General features: G+C 47.9%; 9 protein-coding genes across 9 annotated transcripts; 6 read left to right on the top strand and 3 right to left on the bottom strand.

The window, feature by feature from the left end:
* Positions 1-1,014: 1,014 nt before the first annotated feature.
* On the top strand, positions 1,015-2,739 carry FIESC28_01270 (uncharacterized protein; the record flags this gene model as incomplete). The annotated part of the gene is made up of 1 exon (XM_031155421.1): positions 1,015-2,739. One exon carries the CDS (start codon positions 1,015-1,017, stop codon positions 2,737-2,739), a length of 1,725 nt encoding a protein of 574 aa, XP_031020588.1.
* Positions 2,740-4,468: 1,729 nt separating this feature from the next.
* Positions 4,469-5,664, bottom strand: FIESC28_01271 (uncharacterized protein; the record flags this gene model as incomplete). The annotated part of the gene is made up of 3 exons (XM_031155422.1): positions 4,469-4,819; positions 4,866-5,356; positions 5,403-5,664. The coding sequence occupies 3 exons, from the start codon at positions 5,662-5,664 to the stop codon at positions 4,469-4,471; spliced, it is 1,104 nt and encodes a 367-aa protein (XP_031020589.1).
* A 407-nt stretch (positions 5,665-6,071) lies between these two features.
* FIESC28_01272 (uncharacterized protein) lies at positions 6,072-7,013 on the top strand (the record flags this gene model as incomplete). Its single annotated transcript, XM_031155423.1, has 1 exon — positions 6,072-7,013. One exon carries the CDS (start codon positions 6,072-6,074, stop codon positions 7,011-7,013), a length of 942 nt encoding a protein of 313 aa, XP_031020590.1.
* A 26-nt stretch (positions 7,014-7,039) lies between these two features.
* On the bottom strand, positions 7,040-9,247 carry FIESC28_01273 (uncharacterized protein; the record flags this gene model as incomplete). Its single annotated transcript, XM_031155424.1, has 2 exons — positions 7,040-7,706; positions 7,758-9,247. The coding sequence occupies 2 exons, from the start codon at positions 9,245-9,247 to the stop codon at positions 7,040-7,042; spliced, it is 2,157 nt and encodes a 718-aa protein (XP_031020591.1).
* A 257-nt stretch (positions 9,248-9,504) lies between these two features.
* On the top strand, positions 9,505-10,309 carry FIESC28_01274 (uncharacterized protein; the record flags this gene model as incomplete). The annotated part of the gene is made up of 3 exons (XM_031155425.1): positions 9,505-9,594; positions 9,654-9,667; positions 9,835-10,309. 3 exons carry the CDS (start codon positions 9,505-9,507, stop codon positions 10,307-10,309), a joined length of 579 nt encoding a protein of 192 aa, XP_031020592.1.
* A 553-nt stretch (positions 10,310-10,862) lies between these two features.
* On the top strand, positions 10,863-11,482 carry FIESC28_01275 (uncharacterized protein; the record flags this gene model as incomplete). Its single annotated transcript, XM_031155426.1, has 2 exons — positions 10,863-11,197; positions 11,251-11,482. The coding sequence occupies 2 exons, from the start codon at positions 10,863-10,865 to the stop codon at positions 11,480-11,482; spliced, it is 567 nt and encodes a 188-aa protein (XP_031020593.1).
* Positions 11,483-11,512: 30 nt separating this feature from the next.
* On the bottom strand, positions 11,513-14,562 carry FIESC28_01276 (uncharacterized protein; the record flags this gene model as incomplete). The annotated part of the gene is made up of 6 exons (XM_031155427.1): positions 11,513-11,530; positions 11,645-12,223; positions 12,271-12,676; positions 12,726-12,764; positions 13,584-13,630; positions 13,684-14,562. 6 exons carry the CDS (start codon positions 14,560-14,562, stop codon positions 11,513-11,515), a joined length of 1,968 nt encoding a protein of 655 aa, XP_031020594.1.
* A 2,017-nt stretch (positions 14,563-16,579) lies between these two features.
* On the top strand, positions 16,580-18,176 carry FIESC28_01277 (uncharacterized protein; the record flags this gene model as incomplete). Its single annotated transcript, XM_031155428.1, has 7 exons — positions 16,580-16,741; positions 16,794-16,993; positions 17,045-17,214; positions 17,265-17,382; positions 17,435-17,502; positions 17,553-17,837; positions 18,115-18,176. 7 exons carry the CDS (start codon positions 16,580-16,582, stop codon positions 18,174-18,176), a joined length of 1,065 nt encoding a protein of 354 aa, XP_031020595.1.
* A 1,223-nt stretch (positions 18,177-19,399) lies between these two features.
* Positions 19,400-20,503, top strand: FIESC28_01278 (uncharacterized protein; the record flags this gene model as incomplete). The annotated part of the gene is made up of 1 exon (XM_031155429.1): positions 19,400-20,503. One exon carries the CDS (start codon positions 19,400-19,402, stop codon positions 20,501-20,503), a length of 1,104 nt encoding a protein of 367 aa, XP_031020596.1.
* Between the last annotated feature and the right edge of the window lie 680 nt (positions 20,504-21,183).

Raw genomic sequence — 21,183 nt, forward strand, 5'->3', positions numbered from 1 at the left:
TTGTTTGTCTATATTGCGTGTCCTTTACACCCTCAACGTCACATAGGGAATCAGCGATGGAGTTTACGACGAAGCGGAGTTTGTGGGGTTTACGCGTTAATGTCGTTTTATTACAATGATTTCTTTGTTTGTTCACCCACATGGGTCAATATCACCCCCTGCTTGGGGTCATGGACTGTCGGTACCGGGGATTTGGGTAAGAAGGATACCAACTTGGCTCTTGGATTTTATATCATGGTTTTATCATTCTTTCAGGGAGTCAAGTGTTTTTTACGTCTTTGATGAATGGATGCCCGGATACCCTGTGGGCAGCGGCTAATTGTCGAGCGAAGCGAGGTGAAGGCGCATTGCCATGGACTTTTTCTTGGGTTGAGTTACAGAAAGGATAGTGCATCAATCTGAATTACCTTTCGGCTTCCAGTGCTGCGCGCATTGTTCGTAGTGAACTTTAACGTCGTAGGGGTACATGTTAAATGGTATTGTGTTCGTGTTCAAAGACTAATATGACTGACAGGCTACAAGGCTGTTGAGGACATTTTCACTGACAGGTCTATGGCTTTGTTCGCCTGACAGCGCTCTTGATCATTTGAAGACGACGATCAAGGTTGCTGTTCAGTCCAGTGTATATGGGAGTGCCCATGCTGTTTAAAGGTCTTCGGCCTTGCTGTCAACTCTACTTACTTTCTAACTTTACGCACCTGTCATCTCGACGACTATTCGTTAAGTCTTCTGCTAAGTTTGCACACGCAACGATTATTTGTCAAAGTCTTCAACCCATACTTTCGTTTGAGAGGGTATCTTGTCTAGATCTTCCCAGCTTTGGGAACTGCAGAATTTACCTTCTCATCTGCAACAACTAATCGACAGCGACATCGGCACGAACACCGATTCCAGCAAACACCAACTTCGGCACTGACACGAACAGATACCCACTGGCACTGGCATAGACATTGGCATCCAAGAACACCGACACTGACATAGACATCTACACTGGCACTGCCATCGACATCCACCATGCCTACAGACCCAATCGACCTGGTCCACCCAGAACTCTTGGACCTACTCTTCCACTTCGAACTTCTTCCCCCTGAAAAATACCAGACAGAATCTACCCTTGCAACATCCATCTTCTTAGCCCTTCAACAAGCTGATCCCATCATGCAGGCCTTTCTAGTCAGCCGGATCATCTCCGAAGAGGAGTTGGCAGCAGAACGACTGCGCGACCCTGACGTACAAGACATCCGCCATCGAGTTGTACTTGATCATGAAGAACGAAAGGCCGCTTTTCGACCCTCCCCTAACGACTTTCGACCTCCAAACAATGGTGAGGATTGTCTTATCTGTGCCGAGGATGCTCAAGTTCGGGCTCCTTGTGGTTGTAACTACTGCATGTCTTGCTTTCGCGAAGCCATCAAGATCGGCCTTCGTTCCCAAGAGGAGTTTCCCCCCAAGTGCTGTGTACCATTCGACGAAGCAGCAATTCGACTTACACGCTCTGCTCCCCTAGTCCATCTATTCCGACAGATGGATGAGGAACATAAAGCACCGGTACACGATCGACTTTACTGCCACGATGGCAACTGCGCCGCTTTCATCCCCCCTGACCAGAACGGTCGTTGTCTTCTCTGCCATACAGAGACATGCCCTGACTGCGGTGGAGAAGGACATCCTGGTCGTGCTTGTCAAGCAGGTGATGCAGAGGAAGATGTCTGGGCTACCATGGACCAGAACCGATCTGTCAACTGCCCCGACTGCGGTAGAATGATCGCTCTCGCAGAGGCGTGTAACCATATGACCTGTCCCTGCGGCGCGCAGTTCTGCTTCCTGTGCGGAGAACGATGGCACACTTGCCACTGTCCCTTATACGGCCACTATGATCAAATGGTACCCATGCGTGATCGTCCTGGTATCAAGCCACCTCAATTCCGCCGACGCCCACAAGTTCCGACTGCAAACCACGATCGTCACAGGATCTCACAGCTGCGTCCCGTTCCTGGTGAAGAGGATAGAGCCCCTCAGCGAAACGCAGTCGAACGAGTTATCCGACCCCTGCGTCTGCCTCGACAGACAGATGCGGAACGTGAACGACGTCTCGATGAACGTCGTCGCCGTGAGAATTTGGGAATGCGAGACAACCGCGAACACTTTCAGTGGTTTCAGATGGGTATACAAGGACGACCTGTACCTTTCCAACCTCCCATGGAAGTAAATGGGCGCGGGCTCCAGCCTGATGAAGGGTGGATGGATATGATGGATGACATTGGTCCCCTCGAGGCTCTAGAACTCGGCTTTCTTCCACCAATCTTCCCGGAACCACATTTTAATGGTCGATGGGTCGGTCCTGGTCAAGAGCCAGCTGCACCTCCCCGCAATCCTCTTGTAGCTCTACCAGCGCGGCGCGATGCTGGCGAAGCAGTACGTCTAGTACAACAACGAGCACAACAAGCAGAGCGAGCCCTTCGACAAGCGGCACCAGCTCAACGGGCCCAACGAGGTCAGAGAATGGCTCAACGATTCATGATGCCGCCAATGCCACGAATGCCCGAGATGCCACAGATGCCCGAGATGCCACGAATGCCTGAGATGCCACGAATGCCCGAGATGCCTCAGATGCCGGCAATGCCAATTCAAAATGTTCGTCACCATGGCCAGAACCCTGGGCCCAACCCTAACAACAACGCTCAACGTGGTCAGCCCCGATTTCATGGAGTCAGACATCGTGACCGCAGAGAACATTAGTGACTATAACTAACGTTGTACAGACGCGAATCACCAGATCTCGGCGATAACATCAAGGCAGAGTTAGCGACTTCTCGAGATATCGATGTGAGCATACAGCAAGCGGACGAGAGCAGGCGAGAATTGGAACGCACTACTGAGCATATACAGCATTTGCAGCATTCAGCGGAACGCAGTCTTGAGACTTTACAGCTATATACGAGTCGCCGTCTTCGCAGCCGTCGTGAACACCATCAATGTCGAAGACACATTGATACTTTTCTTATTCTTGCGGATCGCTTTGGCTCTAGTATATACCCCGAATCACATTGCATCAGTTTCCTAGCGTTATGTTTTGCTATTTTGGCACGAGCAGACGGAACCAGAAAGAGTTCCCAACCCAATCAATCCCCTGGACGATTTCTTTATTATCGTATCATTGGCCCCCTATACCTTTGGACTGACTTTGTGGTTTGCGTGACAGAGAGACACGGATAGAGCGAGAGACAGAGAGATAAAGAGGGACTGAGAGAGCGCGCGCGAAAGATTGCCACCTATAGATATACTTAGGATACGAAGATATGAATTGAGAAATTTTGCAATACTGGAGTTTGCCTAACTAACTAAATGTCTGTGATTGAACCAGGATGAGCTCTCATAAAGAGGCCTCTCCTTAAGTGGCAGGCACTTTACAGAAATATAGAAGACTGACCTGTAGAGATAGATTGACAACACTATGAAGTTACGGAATGGCAATGCTTGCGATGCTTTTGTTCTATGAAAACATCAGTGATCGACATGAAATGAGCTCTTCGGGAGTGGTTTAATCTGTAGAGATTTGAAGAAGACTATCTATCACCAGGTGGGTGACAGAAGAAATAAATGCCCTCTAAGGCTTAGCCTACCAAAGCAAAGTAGTCTAAGCTCTACTCTAAGCTCTATTCTAAGCTTGCACCAGGTGGTCTACTTGATCTGTCTCTTATACTTCCATTTGTCAATTCTTCTGGTACCCGGATGGTGTCACCTGTAATATACTTGTGATTGTGAAGCTATACATAGAACTCTTGCGATACGTTTTATTTGTCCGTCTGCATGCCCGCAACCACCTTGACTGAACCCTCTTCAAGAAAAGCGATTGTGAAGGTAGCAATAGTTATCTCCAGTCCCTCTGAAATCCCGCACACTTTGTTCCCAGCATACATGAGGTCGTCTCTCGCTGTTGAATTGCTTCACTGTTGTCTCGCACTCTACGAGGCCAGCTGGAATCATGTTCCTGCAGTCATTTTTCGCATCATCGCAATAGATGATGAGGACGCGATACGGGGATTCGCAGATTGGCGAATTGCATTCGAACTTTGTGATTTCACACATTGTGTCTAGATACTTGTTGTTGTGAGTGAGATTGGTAGTAAGACTTACAGTTTTCTGCGATGTGGAATAATTGCTGAGGTTATCGGGAGCATTCTTGGAAGTATTTAAGCTTCATCTCATATTCCTCTTGTTCGACTTTGCAGTCATTCAGAGAACCCGCTTGTCATGTTCACATTCATCATCACACATTAACGGAATCGCTAAAGAACACAAAGTCAGGTCACAAAGAACAAAATGCCTTTGTACAGACAAAAGAACAAAAAAATGTGGCAAGACAAAGGATTCACCATGTGATGTACAAAAGGTAATAGTTCAGGATAACTGTTATAACAAATATGTGACAACGCCAATAATGTGTCATTCATTTAACATATAATCATTAGTTCGCCTTTCCAAGCTTCTTAATCTCCGCCACAACGGCAGCAGTAACTTCCTTGGTCATGGCATTTCCACCAAGATCTTGAGTCAAAACACCCGAAGCAGTCACATTCTCGACACACTCCATGAGCGTATTAGACGCATCCTCCTCACCAAGCCAAGCAAGCATCTCGGCTGCCGTCCAGAACGTAGCGACGGGGTTAGCGACACCCTTGCCGGTGATGTCAAATGCTGAGCCGTGGATGGGCTCGAACATGGATGGGTTCTCGCGGCTGGGGTCCAGGTTGCTTGTTGGTGCGATGCCGATTGAGCCTGCTAGGGCTGCCGCTAGATCGGACAGGATATCCGCGTGCTGTGACTGTTAGTTAAAACTCAAGGCGGATGTTGAATTGACTTACCAAGTTGCTTGCGACAATGGTATCAATACTCTCAGGCTTGAGAACCATCTTGGTAGTCATAGCATCAACCAACATCTTCTCCACCGTAACATCAGGGAAGTCCTTCGCGACCTCCGCAGCAACCTCATCCCAAAGTACCATACCATTTCGCTGAGCATTGCTCTTTGTAACAACAGTCAAATGCTTTCTCTGTCTCTTCTGGGCGATCTCAAATGAAAAGCGGATAAGTCTGTTAACAGCATGTCGGGTGAAGATGGCCACTTCTGTAGCGACTTCCCATGGGTGACCCCGGTGTGAACGACCGCCTTGTCCGGCGTATTCACCTTCACTGTTCTCACGGATGATTACCCAGTCGAGATCTCCCGTCTTGCAATTGCGCAGGGGAGATTGGGTGCCACGCATGATGCGTGTTGGACGGACGTTGGCGTATTGCTGGAAGGGTTGGCAGATGGCCAGGCGGAGACCCCAGAGAGAAATGTGATCAGGGACATCTATAACCTATAAGTGAATGTACAATCCGTCAATGAGATTACTTACCGGGAGCTCCTACGGCGCCAAATAGGATAGCATCATGCTTCTTCAGCTGATCAAGACCACCGTCGGGAATGTACTTTCCCGTCTTCTTGTAAGTATCTGAGCTCCAATCATAGTGTGTAAAGTCAAGATCAAATGATCCAAGAGTATCGGCTAGAGCATTCAGCGCCTCGACACCAGCTGAAATGACCTCTGGGCCAATGCCATCTGCTGGGATGGAGGCAATGCTGTAGGACTTCTTGTCGGTGACTGCTGAGGGAGACATGGTGTGATATATGGCGATTTAATTGATTGATGAGGTGAGAATGAATGAGAATTCCTTGAATACCCTTTATATATTTGAACCTGCTTCAATGTGCATCATTTATATCACTCTTGTTAGTTGATGTGGAGTCTTTTGGGGGCGGACGTTTCTTTGTCCGCTGCAACCCCATCACTCCTCTCATTGGATCCGACTAACGATGAAATGTCGCTGGCTCAACTCCGCTGGCGTCGACGGTTTTCCGTGGTTAGTGGCTGAGATGATGCGGGGGAATCCACAATATCCGTCCGTGATAGAACCTGTATAAGTCGGTTGCAACGAGATAAAATGTCATCGTGTCCCAGCGAGGATCAAAGTCTAGAAAACCACATATTCCACGACAACATCAGAGTTTCTTGACAATCGTCAACATGATTGACCCAAACGCCATCAATGCAGTCCTGAACATTTTCGTTCCTTCAATTCGAGCGCACCAAGAAAAGACCTCAAAGCCCTTCGTCCTAGGTCTTTCCGGCCTCCAAGGCAGCGGAAAGTCAACATGGGCCGCAGCTCTGTCCAATGCCTTGGCATCGCAATACAACATCAAGAACCGTACACTGTCTTTGGATGATCTCTATCATGATCATGCAGAGCTTGTGGCTCTTCGAGAAGCCAACCCAAATAATGGTTTGCTTCAAACTCGGGGCCAACCAGGAACCCATGATGAGGTCCTCGCAAAAGAGTTCTTTGATCAAGTTCTTCGCCGGGGAGAAAGCGAGAAGAAGACTGTCAAGTGGCCTGCATACGATAAGAGTCTTCATGGTGGGCAGGGCGGAAGAGTCCCAGTTGAGGAATGGGATGAAGTTCCTTTGGATCAGGGTCTCGATGCACTTATTTTCGAAGGATGGGCTCTCGGATTTCAGCCTCTAACGAAAGAAGAAGTCACCAAAAAATGGGAGAAGGCTAAAGCCTCTGAGGCGCAACAGTCTGAAGAGTGGTCTCTCACCAACACTCTCGCGAATCACGAACTGGAGCATCTCCTACTGATCAACGAAAACCTCAAAAGATATTGCGATACTTTCGCGGGACCACAACATTTTGACGGGTTTCTTCACTTGAGCACGAATAAACTCGTGCAAGTCTACGAGTGGAGGCTAGGTCAAGAGAGAGCTTTGAGGCAGCACAAGCCGGGAATGACGGATGAGCAAGTGGTTAAATTTGTCAAGGGGTATATGCCTGCTTATGAACTTTTCCTTGAACGTCTTCAAAACGAGAACTTATTCCAGAACGACGCAGATAGGGCGTCGGGAAAGAAGCATGTACAAGTGGTATTGAACAAGGCAAGAGAAGTGACAGAGGTGAAGGAAGTATAATGAAGTAGGCTAGACTTGAGTTGAGACTAGCGTAGAGAGTTCCATGTTGGATCAACAGAAGCGTCGAACTCCGCATTGACGAGGAAAGGATTGTCGATAGCGGTGAATGAACTTGCAAATAGCTGATCGTACCACATCATTGACTCGTGACCCTCGAGTGGCATATTGTCTAAGCTTGGGTAGGGTTGTCCTTCCACAGGCAGCGAAATATTCGGTGTAGTGAAGAAGTCATTCGTATGAGGGCCATGTGAAGCTTCTGGTTGGAGATATGACGTCCCATAGGACAGAGCTGTAGTGGAAGGAAATGTTCGTTGCCGTTTGCGCTGCTGGGATCTGGGAGATGCAGAATCCGCTGGGAATGATGTAATGTTCAAGGAAGAGTTGGGTGCGGCAGACAATTGACTGTTTCTAGTCTCGACACCTGGCCCCGAACTGGCTGTAGCGGAATGATTGAGTGTTCTAGGGGGTCTTGATGGCGTGGCGTTTTCACCCGCTTGTTGATGTGAAACGCCAGGTGAAAAGGTTCTTGTAGTGATAGAAGCATCTGCAGGTGACTCAATCAGAGGAGGTCGGTCTTGGGAAAGCTCTTGGACTGTAGATGTTAGTTCGTCAATGGCGCCGAGGCAGTACTCTGGCCATGAGGTATCTCGAGCTGCTAGATGGCCGAGAATACTCTTGGCTGCCACAACATGCCTAGAGAGGATAAGAAATCATATCGAACCGAAGTGTAATCAAATTGCATACCTTAAGGCGCTATCAAGAGGCACTTGCTTTTCGAAAGCAGCGTGGATAAGAACAAATGCACTAATCCAGATAGACCAAGTGAAAGACGGCCACAGTAATGGTGTTTGTGACCTTGAGCCATCAGACTCAGCCTGTAGCTTGTGGCGATTTTGGTGCTTCTTCAGGATTATTAATATGGATTTTGCAGCGGAGATACAAGCCTGGAACGCAGACGAGTATGAAGGAGAAGGGTGATCCGAAGCCAAGCCTGGTCTGTTCAGACAAATTGCCGATTCGTGCTTTAGAACCAGAAGCATGATCTTGTGATGCTCCGATATTGTAGGCGTGGTTGAACCTGTGTCGGCAAGATCATCTTCTTCGACTGCGTCTTGAATTTCATTGAACCACTTCGCTAACTCCGCTTGTACGAAAGCTGCTCGATCTGCTGTGTCTTGTCGCTGGAGCATGGATTTATTCCTAAGCTCTAGGATAAGACCGCGTATCCGGGCATGTTTCGTCACAAACGTTAAAAGTTGCAGTCTTTCGGAGTTTTCGTCTCGGCTTGTGAGTGTATGACGCTCTTCGCCAGGATAGCAGACATCAAGGTCATCGTCGTGGATATCGAGCGGCAGACCGAGAGACTGACAAAGTAGTCTTTCCAAGATGTATATACACCAGAATACTCGTCGACGAGCCGAAGCATCTTGCGTTGTGAAGAACGGATATCGTGCTGGACATCGATGTAGGCCTAGTTGGAATGCAGCGCGAACAATGAGTCCACCCAATCTGGATGCAGCGTTTAGACAAAGCATAGAAGTCAGGAACAACTGAACAGCCAAAGCTGCTTGAGTTGACCGCAATGACGCAGGTTGGCTCAGAGCGAATTGAGAACTTGCTAACGCATCGTCGACGCTATTGAAAAGGAATCGCTTCGGTATGGGCTTTGTAAACGCAATTGACTGTCGGCTATCCGCCAGCGAGATGGATAAAACGGACTTGACGATGACTTTGTTGGTATAGCTCAAAGAGGAGATTCCAGTTTTTGAAGCTTCCTCGAACAGGCCTAGAACCTCAGGCCCATGAAGGAAAGGAAGAACAGGGTGCCATGCCTCAAAATAACTCTTCGACCACTCCACAAAATCCTCGAAAGTTGGCCTCGCAGTGTCATCAGTGCAAACCTCATCATCCTTCCACAGATACTGGTCTTGGCTGTTCTTTTTTGAACCGTCTTGCCTCAGCTGGTCATCTTCTCCAGGGATAAGCGTATTAATGGACCCCGGTTCTGTTCGTGACGCAGATCTCTTTGCTAATCGCAAGTGTACAGCGCGGATATAGTGGATCCCACTACCGCTTCCTACAAAGCGAGCAGCATCATGCTCGCCTGTGTCGCGCATTAGGCCATATTCGCGGCCTGAAGTTGAATGCTTGCGCTTCTGAGATTGAGGATCATGGCTCGGAGTTGAATGGGCTGTTTCGAGAGTGTCGTACGGAGAGTGGTGAGAGGAAGACATCTCTAGAAACAAGGATCATCATTTGTTGATGGAAATTAGGTGATGGAGATTGTCCTTGGCAGGAATTAAGGTGTGATGGAGGTTTGTTGTTGAAGGCAAGTGCCGTAAAGGTGTTAGTGCCGCGTCGGACAAAGAAAAGACCGAGGCGGGGTTGAATTCGCCGCCTGGTGGCAGAGTCAGTTACGCTGCATCTTGTCAAGAAACCATTCAATCGATAGCAGACTGACAGCTTCTAATCCCTGGTTCAATCGGTACGTATGGCGAATAATGAGCCGTCGGTCGAGCAGGAAGCCGAGAGGCAGTTGAACCCGATAGCCTGCAGCCATTGCCGACAACGAAAACGCAAGGTGAGATTGGGCTACCCGGGGGCAAAAAATCGAAAGGATCGGCTACTGATGATTTATAGTGCGATAGAAACTTGTTAGTAATAATGCATATATGCTAAAGCAGTTGGAAATGTACTTATATCCGCAGACCTCACTGCTTACAATGCAACAACAATCCTTCTAACTGCCGCTACCCTGAACAGAACAAACGGTAACACATGAATCTTATGCAACATAACTCATAAACTAACAACTATTCAGAGGCCTTCCCATTGGATTCATAACAAGACTAGAAGCACGCCTAGCTGAAACGGAAGAAGCTCTTTTCAGTCTCGTCCAATCCATCGAAGACCCCGAAAACAACCAAATCTCACTCAAGCCCTCATCTCAAAGAAAGGATGGCCGTATAAGAGAATGGGATAATCTTCCCCTCAAAGATTTTGGAGACGTGAAAGTGTGGTATCGCAACAGAGCAGGGCTGAGCGATTCTTCGACTGTGCAGGATGACACGATGGAACTGGACCTGGATCAACAAGAAGCATCTATTCGCGTAGCACCAAGCGATGCAGATCCTGTTGAGTTCACTGACGATATTCAAAGCAGCTCAGGTATTGAGATTTCCCAGCTAGATCCAGAAGATAATGATATCCCGAGAGGTGAAAATCAGAATCCTGTAGTATCTGAGGGAAGCAAGGCTAGGGAGATGGAACAAAAACATCCACACATGTACTTCTGAATGAAGATTTAATCCTATCAGTTCTCCCCTCTCTTTATTGTCCTTGCGAAATAATCTTTTCATAAGTCTTGTGTGATGATGATTCGAATGTGACAGCGATACCCTTGTTTGTGCATGAGGGACGAGTCAGCTAATATCGTGAGGGGAAAAACAACGATAAGCCGGGATCTCCTAACAAAGTAATATACCGCGAAGAATAAGCATATAACCCCTCTCTTATACCATTTTCATAAAGTTTATCTTAGCACAGGCCCCTTCGCTAGACCCTGATCAGCCTTCCCCGCAGAGATGTAGCGAGTCATGTTGATGCACGTCTGGGGTGGTGTAGTAGCGTAGGTTACAGTGCATGAGAGATCGCCAGTCTCGAGACCTTCTTCTGTATGGAGGGACCACGTATCACACACAGCGCTTTGGTCAGCGCTTAGAGAAGAATGAAGGGTATAAGATGAGTGGAAGGTCAGCATAAACACATGTAATTCCTAATCAACATTTTCACTCTCCTCAAGCTTCTTCCTGATTATTTGAGCCTCTTCCCAAATACCTATCTATCACAATGGCCCCTTCACAAACTCAAGACGAGCCTTCCACTCAAAAGAGCTCTGATCTCTTGGAGCATTCCAAAGAAGAGTCTGTCCTGACAGAAAAGGACCGCAAAGAACTCGCTTTCACAGACAAGCACAGCTCGCCTGATGTGTACATCAACTGTAACAAAGATACGCTTTGGCATCCTTGGGTGGGAACCCTCGAGTTGAAGCCCCTCCGTTTCGAGACTAGATCTGGCAGCTGGGTTATTTCCTTGAGAACACCCGTGGATTGCTGGCTCGGAAAGCACAGACATCGCGGCACGGTGACGGCTGTTACACTCTCTGGTAACTGGAGATACAAAGAGTAAGTCAATTTCTGTCTGGTGCAGTAATACATAAACTGATTGCTTGACACAGGTACGACTGGGTGGCAGGACCTGGTGACTATGTTGTCGAAAACCCCGGTACAATCCACACACTCTTCATGGGCGCTGGATCAGAGGTTGTCTTTACAATCACTGGTAGTCTGGAGTTCTTCAACGATGACGATAGTCTGCGGGAGACGATGGATATCTTTACTTTCTCGAAGATGTATTATGATCACTGCGAGGAAAAGGGAATCGAGCCCAATGAGAAGTTATGGTACTAGATATTTGTCTGCTTCTTTACTAGGTATTTGTTACCGTACAACCTTGAGCTTTTATGAAATTTACCACTCGAAAGCACATTGTATTACATGTGAACGTATATACTTGACGGAATACCATAGTTCTACCGACCAGGGAAATCAACTTATGGTGAGATTGCTTACCTCACCATATCCACAATATCCAATACCTCGCAAGTTCCACTGGGACTGTGCCTCCTGTCTGGTCCCCTTCGAATCCGTAGCACGGCTAAAAAGCTTTTGATTCTCACCGGTGTCCATTGGCATCTTAATCTCCCATCGATGCCAGGCCCACTTCAAATCGCCATCATTGTGTCCATCACTTTCAGACAACTTTGCCCTTTCCCAAGTATTTCCACCATCGGCACTTACTTCAACGTCTAGGATAGGTCCAGCAGCATAGCCAGGAAGAGCATATCCCTTGACCTCAATCGTGCCGTTGTCGTCTCTCTTGCAAGTCGAGCCAGATCGAGGAAGACATATGGCTGAGTTGAGGGGCATCTCTTGGAGAGCTGGTGCCTCAGACCACTTTGGATCTGCCTGTTCTGAAGTTTCCACGTCAGGAGGCAGGACGCGATAATCGCGTTGATGGAAGTGGTTTGACGACTCTTGCAGCTGAACCGTGATCCGATCAAGCCACTTGACCGAGCGGACACCAGCTAGCCCTGGGGCTATAATACGGGCAGGGTATCCATGCTTTGGCTCGAGAGGTTTGCCGTTCATCTATTTCCGTAAGTCGGGCCCAGTAGTGGATGTGAGAATATGCTTACCTCCAGAGCTATGATCACGTCAGCCTCGTCAGCCATAGCCTTCTCAAGCGGAATACTTGTCCCAAACCACTCCTCTTCTGGCGAAGGATTTTGATGACACGCAAACTCCACTTGAGCCTTCTTATGCTCTTCTTCACTAAGACTTACGCCAGCCTTAGTCAGAACATCCTTAAGGCGGGGACCAGACCATCTGCAATTCATGACAGCGCCATCAAACCAATCAATACCTTGAACTTCCTTAATGGTAGTTCGCATGGCATGGCGTCGGTTTCCAGCGCATTGGAGGGCGCAGATCATGGAGTGTTGATTGAAGGATTGAAGATCTGCGACGGAAAGGCTGAGAGTGTTTTTGACTGCGCCTTGAATAGAAATCCGATGAGTAGATGCATCGATAAGCGGAATGGGGCTGTGGGGAGTGAGCCTCGCTGTGCAACTTCAGAGGATTGCCGGCTTACCCATGATTTCTATCGTAACCAATGTCCTCGGTGACGAAGCTGAGAATAGGTCAGAGCCTTGATTTAGTAAGCAAACAGGTAGGTAGATTTTACTTTGACAAGAGATCCTCCGAGGCTGGCTCACGATTCAACGGCTTATCGACTGAATATTGGTACTGTGAAGACAGGCGTCAGCATACCGTTCTCTCCACAGAATTCAATTGGACTGGCTAAACTTGAGTAGAGCTGTGAGACATCTTGATGGCCGACTCAAATATGGAGCGATACTGATTGAGTATGGATCGATGTCCGAATTGAGTCCACCCTGGAGTGATGGTGGCTAGATAGCGGGTTGTGGAGTCTCGGTCCTCACAAGAAGGCGAACTACTCGGATATCCTGATTCGGGAATCGCGAAGCCAGTATTGATAAACCCAGTTTGTCTTTTGCAGGATATCTTGTGCGAGTCGAGTCTTGTTGCTTGCGCAGGTTTGGGATGCTCCAAAGGTTGGTGGAGTTGTCACAATGACCTCATCAAATGTATCAGCCAATGACAGAATACTTAGTACTCTGGCGATCGTTGTAGTTACCAACAACAGTAGGTACAAGCATATGTGATATTAATATTACAATTACCAAACTATCTAACTAAGGATAATAGTATTTGTGAAGAAGTAAGTGAAGAATAATTAACTACTATATGTAGTCAAGTAAACGAAGGTATGTGGCTCCTGTTGAATGCTTAAAGCTCCGGCCCATTAGTCAAAGACCTAGGCATGGTCAAGAATCGTGTCAGGACAACGTTGAACGTTTCCGGGTCTTGCAGAAAACTAATCTCGTGTTAGCATATCATTGGTCTCGGATATGCTGGTATCACTTACGCAAAGTGGCTCACTCCAGGAAGGATAACAAGATCAGAGCCCCAGACCTAATGTCAAAAGTTAGTAGGCTAACAACTGTAATGATACTGGAATTACTTACCCAACTGCGCAGAATGCCGGGAGTATCACGGGTAACAGCCTCTTCGGAATCACCATCGACAATCCAGAGAACAGGCGCCTCAGGGTCGTCGTAACGTGTAGGAATCTTGGAGAATGAACCAGCGTCCCAGGTTGGCTCAGATGACCACATAGCATCAATCCTTTCCCCAAACTCCTTAAAGGTCCCATTACTTGGCGAGTTCTTTTCGTATTCCTTGCCAACACGGTCAAGATACTCGAGGAACACGGGGGACTCTGCGGCAGTGGCGTTGATGTTGTTGGGGCTGTATGTACCTCCGAAAGCGAAGATGCGGTCGATTCGATCGGTGAAGTTCATGGCGAGGTTGAACGAGATGCAGCTTCCGTCAGACCAACCGACTGTTGAGAACTTGGGAACTTCGAGGTGGTCCATCAAGGCTACCACATCCTCCGTCATGAGATCGTACGTCAAGGGACGGCTGGTGTCATCGCTAGAGCGACCCTGACCGCGAGAGTCGATGGTGATCAAGGTAAAGGGTCCATCCTTCAAGTGCTCGACCTGATGTGCCCAGTAGTCACTGTTGGCGTAGCCACCGTGTAGAAAGACAACAGGGTTAAGTCCATTGGCTTGGCTCTCCTCGAGTGGCGCTCCAAACGTAGCATACCATAGATCTATGCCGTTGATAGGAGCAGTGCCATTGAAGTTTGCCTCTGGTAGAGGGGGTGTCGGAGGAAGGGTTTTCCAGGGTGCCTTGTAAGGTTGAGGTGCTTTGTAAGGGGGTCGAGGTGTGGCGCCTAGTTCAAGTTCAAGTGAGATTGACAGGCCAGCCACGCTGGGGAACAAAGCCGCAAGGTATGGCAAGATATGCTGCATCTTGATCTTGGAATTATGGTGAAGCATTAGGTGAAAAACCTTAATTAGGAGGCGTTTTTACGGATAGAAAGAAGAATGAATTCTTCCATCAGTAGTTATATTTGAGGGTGAAAAGGCCTTGACGTTCCCCTCTTCTTGCACGACGCTATCATGAGCCTCACCGTCGATCCGCCTGCATTGATAGCCCCGTGTCTACCGTAGGCACGGAAAGTTAAAGTCAGATACCCTGCCATTGTAGCAATTTTGTACAAGGATCGCCGGTATTGCTTCTTCGGATCCCGGTTCGGGAGATAGCACGTGACCGGGATCTCATGGAGAAGCGCGGAATATCCGGACATCCAGACAATTTGTGGTACCCTGGTCCTGCCACTCATGAAGATCTGAAACCTGCCTGCTGCACACTCACACTGCACTTACATACCGAGATCAGGCAAGTGAAAGAGTAAGACAGTGTACGAATGACTCTACTTGACCTATACTTTCGACCTAGGGCTTATATGCTACGTCAACTTCTCAGCATCTTAAGCTGTGATGTGTAGGTCAAGGTCTCGAACGAAAAACCATGATGTTACGGTAGAATAATAAGCCTGGCGTCGTCACGCAATACGCTATTAGACTCCACAGTGGACGTCAGTGCACAAATGATGCACGGGCCATCACGGTTTCACACGGAATCTCCGTGTTATACGACAACGTCTTGAGCCAAGCTGCTATCCATATATAGCTAGGTTATCGAACCCAACTAACGAGAAGAGGATCCTCGGCACAGGTTATGTTGGAGTCTAGAATCCTTTCTGTCTCAGGTCTTGTCGATATGAATTGGGCTGGCTATAGAAGGGAGAGATCCGGAAGAAAGACATCTTCGCTTCTACCTGGTACCTATCCTAGATTCATATGAGAGCAAGACAGCAGCTCGTCTTTCAGTCGAATTTTAGCAAGATCTGGTCAAGGGTGAAATAGTTCTGAGACACTGACCTCGGCCAACACGGAATCTCCGTGTTATGGGGCAGTCCTTCAACCGTCTTGACCCGAGCTGCTATCCATATATAGCTAAGGGGTATTACGAACCCAGCCAAGCTTACAATCTTGGACTGGACCCTTCGATCTCCTATTCTGTTGGACTGTTGAGTTCCTTCTGCCGAAGATCTTGTCGAGTTCTGGTTAAAGGTCCAGTGGGCTCTGAGACACTGACATTGGGGGGATGGTAGGTAATGAAGAGTTCTAATCCCGCTGACACATAATCACACGTGCTGACACATAGGAACTGGAGGGTTACGATGCTTTAGGATCTCATTAAACTAAGGCTGTCTAGCTCGGTGAGAAGAGATAGGCGTCTTGGGACAGTTCAATCTATAGCCGCATCTTGAATCTTGATGGAGAAATCTCGGGCACCGTCTTTTCTAGTCCGCAACCGACTGAATTCGCCGACATTAGTTTAAATCCCCTTAGCAAGACTTCGCGTGGCAAACTCCCCGTGATGACCTTCATGAGATATCGCAGCAGTCTAAGCCTTATCCCTCTCTGGCTTCTGATGCCCTTAATCCAGCCGCATTAGCCCCTTGTTGAAGATAATGTCGGGCCGTCACTTGGCAAACGCGTTCTAGCCCACAAGTGTGCTCCATCAATGAGTTCTTCCAGTAATGATGTCCCCAGTCTGCAAGACTTGACTAATGCGCCAAGTGCAGTTCTATCCTGTTCTGGTTATCCCATCGCCGGGTCCGGACACTCCCCGTCCCTAGTAAAACGCCATAGTAACACATGAACTCTATTTCAGCCCCGAAAAGCAACGGTTATCGAATAGATAACCCTGCCTTTTTAGTAATCGCTTATAATACCAGGCGTGCCGGGGTAAATGTTGTTGGCTCTGAATTTTTACAAGAAGCCACAATGTCTCGTATCATCAAAGCGTACAGGAGTAGGATTCTCTCCCCGAAATACTAAAGAAAAAGAAAGAAAGCACAATATATTAACAAGTCTAACACTGTGACTTTATCAGTTACATGCCAAACCTTCTTTCCACCTTTTGAGCCATACAGTCGCGGTGATGTCAGAACCGGCTGGCGTAGGGGGCAAAGGCCCTCAATTGATTGGAGTCCTCTGGTTCCAGATGGCCCTGAGCTACTTTCTCATTGGCCTTCGTCTTTACACACGCGCATTCATCAAAGGAGCCATTGGAGTGGATGATTGGTGTCTGATCGCAACAGCCGTTAGTGCCTCATTTCTAGCCCCAAAGTACATTCAGCTTACACTCTACACAGCTCGGCAGTACCATGTTTACTGTCTTTACGACCATAGCATGCATGCACGGAATGGGTCAACGCCACGACGACCTTGCAACGTCCGAGTTTGCAAAGGCAATGCTTTATATCCTCACTGGCCAAGTCTTTATTGCCCTCGCTACTGGGATGGGTAAAGTGTCGGTTGCTATGTTCTTACTCCGCATTGTCATGAAGCCATGGTAAGTCTAGCGATGTCAGATCTTTTGAGGGGTGCTAATAATAATTCTCAGGCATCGCTGGTTCCTTTGGTTCTGCAACATCACCATCACCATCTTCAGTATCTTTCTTGCAATTGTCGTCTTTGCGCAGTGTACTCCTACAGAATCTATTTGGAATCCCGTTCTGGCCGATCAAAGAGTCTGCAACATCAGTCTCACTGTTGTTGCCATTTCATATTGCTGTGAGTTTCCTCTTCCAGTAATCTGTTACCACTACTAATATCATGTGTAGCCTACGCCGCAACAATGGACTTTGTGTTAGCAGCTTTCCCCTGGATCGCTCTTCACGGGCTAAACATGAAGGCTAAAGATCGCCGCACTATCTGTCTATCGCTCAGTCTCGGAGTTTTGTAAGGCCTAATTCCACTATTTCATCTAACTTTATATGCTAACATCATGGAGCGCCGGTATTTGTGGTATTTTCAGAACGTCTGGTCTGACCTCTTTGAGTAATGCCGAAGATTATCTATGTAAGCCAATCAGCCCCCATCTAAAGATGACAGCTCTAACAAGGAAATAGACTCCATTTCTGACTCAGTTATGTGGACCGTGAGCGAAGTAACGGCTACAATCGTCTGTTTGACACTCCCATCCCTCCGACCCCTCTATAAGAAGATGCGCGGCGAAGACTTTAGTTCCGGAGGCTATCAACAGCACGACGACTCGGCATACAGACACAACCCATCCTTCCCACTTGGTTCTCTAAGGGGCCAAGACAACGACAAGGATGATACATCTACCAAGATTGAAAGCGGTGTTCTCACGGGGAAAAACGATAGCGACGAGGCCATCTTACTTCACCAAGGTACTATGGCAAAAGGAAATATTATTAGGACTCAAGAGGTCAGTGTGACCTATGGGCAGGGAAGGGGCTGAGTCTACTGCTTCTACAAGGGGTCGAAAGTTTTATACCTATTCGTGATTTCATAAGCCTGTTACTATAAGATTTTAATTACATATTACTTGCCGATTGACTTCCACTCAAGCAACTCGCTACACTGCTACGCTGTGTTCATAATGATGTGTTTATTAACAATATAAATGCATCTTAACGACAGAACAATTCTGACCTAAGTCTACAGCAGCTGAACAAAGTGTTGCTGTGTCTTACCACATCAAGAGCTTCATTCCTACCTTCGTCTAATTCTCGAAGTTGAGGCCCACAACTAACGTGTTAAATGTCAAGAAGCGGACAGAAATAGACCGTAAGGAATCGACGGCATTGAAGGATCATAGGAATGCGCATCTTACATGCAAGCGGAACTTCCCATTGCTGACAGCGATGAGTTGTTCAGCTGATGCTTCCCCTCACAAACAACCAGCCACGGCGTCGCACCGTGTTAACACAATGACTGACCGCCAAATTCTTGTGACACAGTAATTTGCAGTAAGCTGATGATGCGGAGGATTTTACTGAGGATGGCAGATGAGAATATTTCCGGGATTATGGATGCTGGGCATAAGCGTTATGGGTCCTGTAGCTGCTGCGCCACGATGTGTCTTGGTCGCCGAGGATATTCACAATGGATATTGTGCTAAAAATGGGGGAGTTCTAGGATCAATGCTATTGTTTACACGGTGGACTCGAGAGAAATTGAAATGAGGCTTGAACTTGCATTTGATGTGCTAAAGTACCAAATAGCATTACCAGCTTCAATTCCATGCCGGCAACTGAAGCCTCCAATCAGTGACCCAATTGCCCAACCACAAAATCATGAAAATGCTAAAACACAGCTTCAGCGTCACTAAAATCGAGCTCAGCTAGAAAATAAGTTTCACAGGGCTGGGTCTGGACCCAAAAGTCGGCGAAGTTGAACTGCGCTGCCTCACTTTACCTAACTAAGCCCGAGCCCTTAAGCTTAAAATAGGGCTAGTCATCAGCTGGAAGCGGGGGCTGTACCTCACTACCTCCACTACAGTAAGACTTGGTGTTAGCTAAACCTCCACTACGGGTAAGCAACCTCCACTGCAGTAAGCTAAACCGATCTGATGGCTCACCCTCCGATGTAGTGTAAGACTGAGGGCTGTGAGATGCCATAGCCTCCTCCGCTACATTGCGGAAGTTGTGAGACTAACCAAGTTATGGGTTGCAACTTACAGCTTTAGCACGGTTAATTGTAACCATCACGATGAGAGACAATGTCTATAAGAAGACTTGGATATCCCGTCCAAGATGAAATTTCTCTCATCATCACAACACAAAACATCAAATCAACTATTTCCTATTTTTCTTATTTCCTTATTTCCTTTGTCAGGTCTATTATTTTCCTTGCAAACCTTCGCTTCTTCTCAGTCGTCTGCCAATTAGTTCGTTCATCGTTCCAACTTGTCTTCTTTCGACTTTTCACTCCCAACACCAAATCAAAAATGCATTCTGCCATCTTTGCTCTCGTCGCCATCTCTGGCCTCGCCGCTTCTACCCCCAACCCCAAAACTACAGAGTGTCAGGGTCTCGGTCCCGATCTGGCCCAGTACTACGTCTGTGGTAACAATGGCTTCCGCGGTTACTGCTCTGTAGACCCTTGTGACAAGAAGTGGTGCCGCGACTTCGTTCCCAAGACTTGCGATCTTGTTTTCATCACTGAGCCTGAGCCTCCTGTTGTTGCCAACCCTGTTGACGGTCATGAGCACGAGTGGGAGGCTGAGACCACCACAACCGAGCCTACCACTGAAGCCACTCCCTCGTCTTCTGATGACACTGTTTGCGCTCCCGGCACTGGTTTCTTCCAATCTTGCTCCAACGGTTTCAGAGGCTGCTGCAAGTCTGATGCCTGTTCCAACTCTGAGGGTGTCTGCCCTGATACCGTCAAGCGATCTGATCCCACCGTCTGCGCTCCCGGTACTGGTTTCTTCCAGTCTTGTTCAAACGGCTTCCGCGGATGCTGCAAGACTGACGCTTGCTCCAACAGCGCTGGTATCTGCCCTCCCGTCGCCAAACGCTCCGACCCTACTGTCTGCCCTCCTGGAACCGGCTTCTTCCAATCTTGCTCTAACGGTTTCCGTGGTTGCTGCAAGGGCGATGCCTGTGGTCAGAAGGAGCCTATCTGCCCCACCACTGTGAACAAGCGATCTGACCCTACTGTCTGCCCTCCCGGCACCGGTTTCTTCCAGTCCTGCAGCAATGGTTTCCGTGGCTGCTGCAAGACTGACGCCTGCAGCCAGAAGCAGCCCATCTGCCCTCCCGCTGTTGCCAAGCGCTCCGATGACACCGTTTGCCCTCCCAACACTGGTTTCTTCCAGTCCTGCTCCAACGGCTTCCGCGGCTGCTGCAAGGGCGATGCCTGCGGCAACACCTGGTGCCCCGACTACAAGACCGGTACCTACCAGCCCGCCCAGAGCCTCGAGGTCAAGACCCGCTCTTCTGGTACTTGTGCTCCCGGCACCGGCTTCTTCCAGGTTTGCGCCAACGGCTTCAAGGGATGCTGCAAGAAGGACGCCTGCAGCTCCAAGCGCCCTGTCTGCCCCAAGTAAGAGGTGGAGATTCACACATATATATTTACACTTCAGGTATATAAAGAGCATGATATAGAATAGCGATGCATTTGTTTACGGTCATTTGGATATGGGTTTTGGAACGTTCCTTAGCATAGCGGATTGTTTGGCATTGGACTGATTCATCATTTGATATTTATTTATTTAGAGCGTTGATTTTATCGGGTACGATGAAAATCTAACTAATACACTCCTTTAAAAATCTTCTCTTTCAATCTGCCTTCACATGAAGTGACTTGGTTGTAATGCGCATTAGTTCCTGACCTGATGAGGCACCAAGATATCTCCAGGCATTTTGCTATAAACAAAGCATAGGGAGGGTTCAATTCTCGATTTTTAACGAAAAAAGAGGGAGTGGCGTGGAACAGACTTTTAGACTTAATAAGGTTCAGGATTCTAGAGGTTTTCTCTATGTCGTATGCCACTAGACCACTCATTGTTTGATTTGATTAAACCCTTTCATGTTGGGCATTATAGATGGGAACCTGAGTAATGGCTGAAGGTTTCTTATCAGAGGTATGTGGTTGGCTTGGCCTGAACTGTGTCGGAATTCAAGTCCCTTGATGAGATGTGGAGGTTCGGCGATACCTGGACCCGGACGCATATCAGAGACACTCAATGAGGAGCTCGAGGCTGGTGGTAGACTGAGACAACTTTTA

This window comes from Fusarium coffeatum (genome assembly GCF_003316985.1).
Source record: "Fusarium coffeatum strain FIESC_28 chromosome Unknown BRIP53273_contig_33, whole genome shotgun sequence".
Classification (NCBI taxonomy): Eukaryota; Fungi; Ascomycota; class Sordariomycetes; order Hypocreales; family Nectriaceae; genus Fusarium; species Fusarium coffeatum.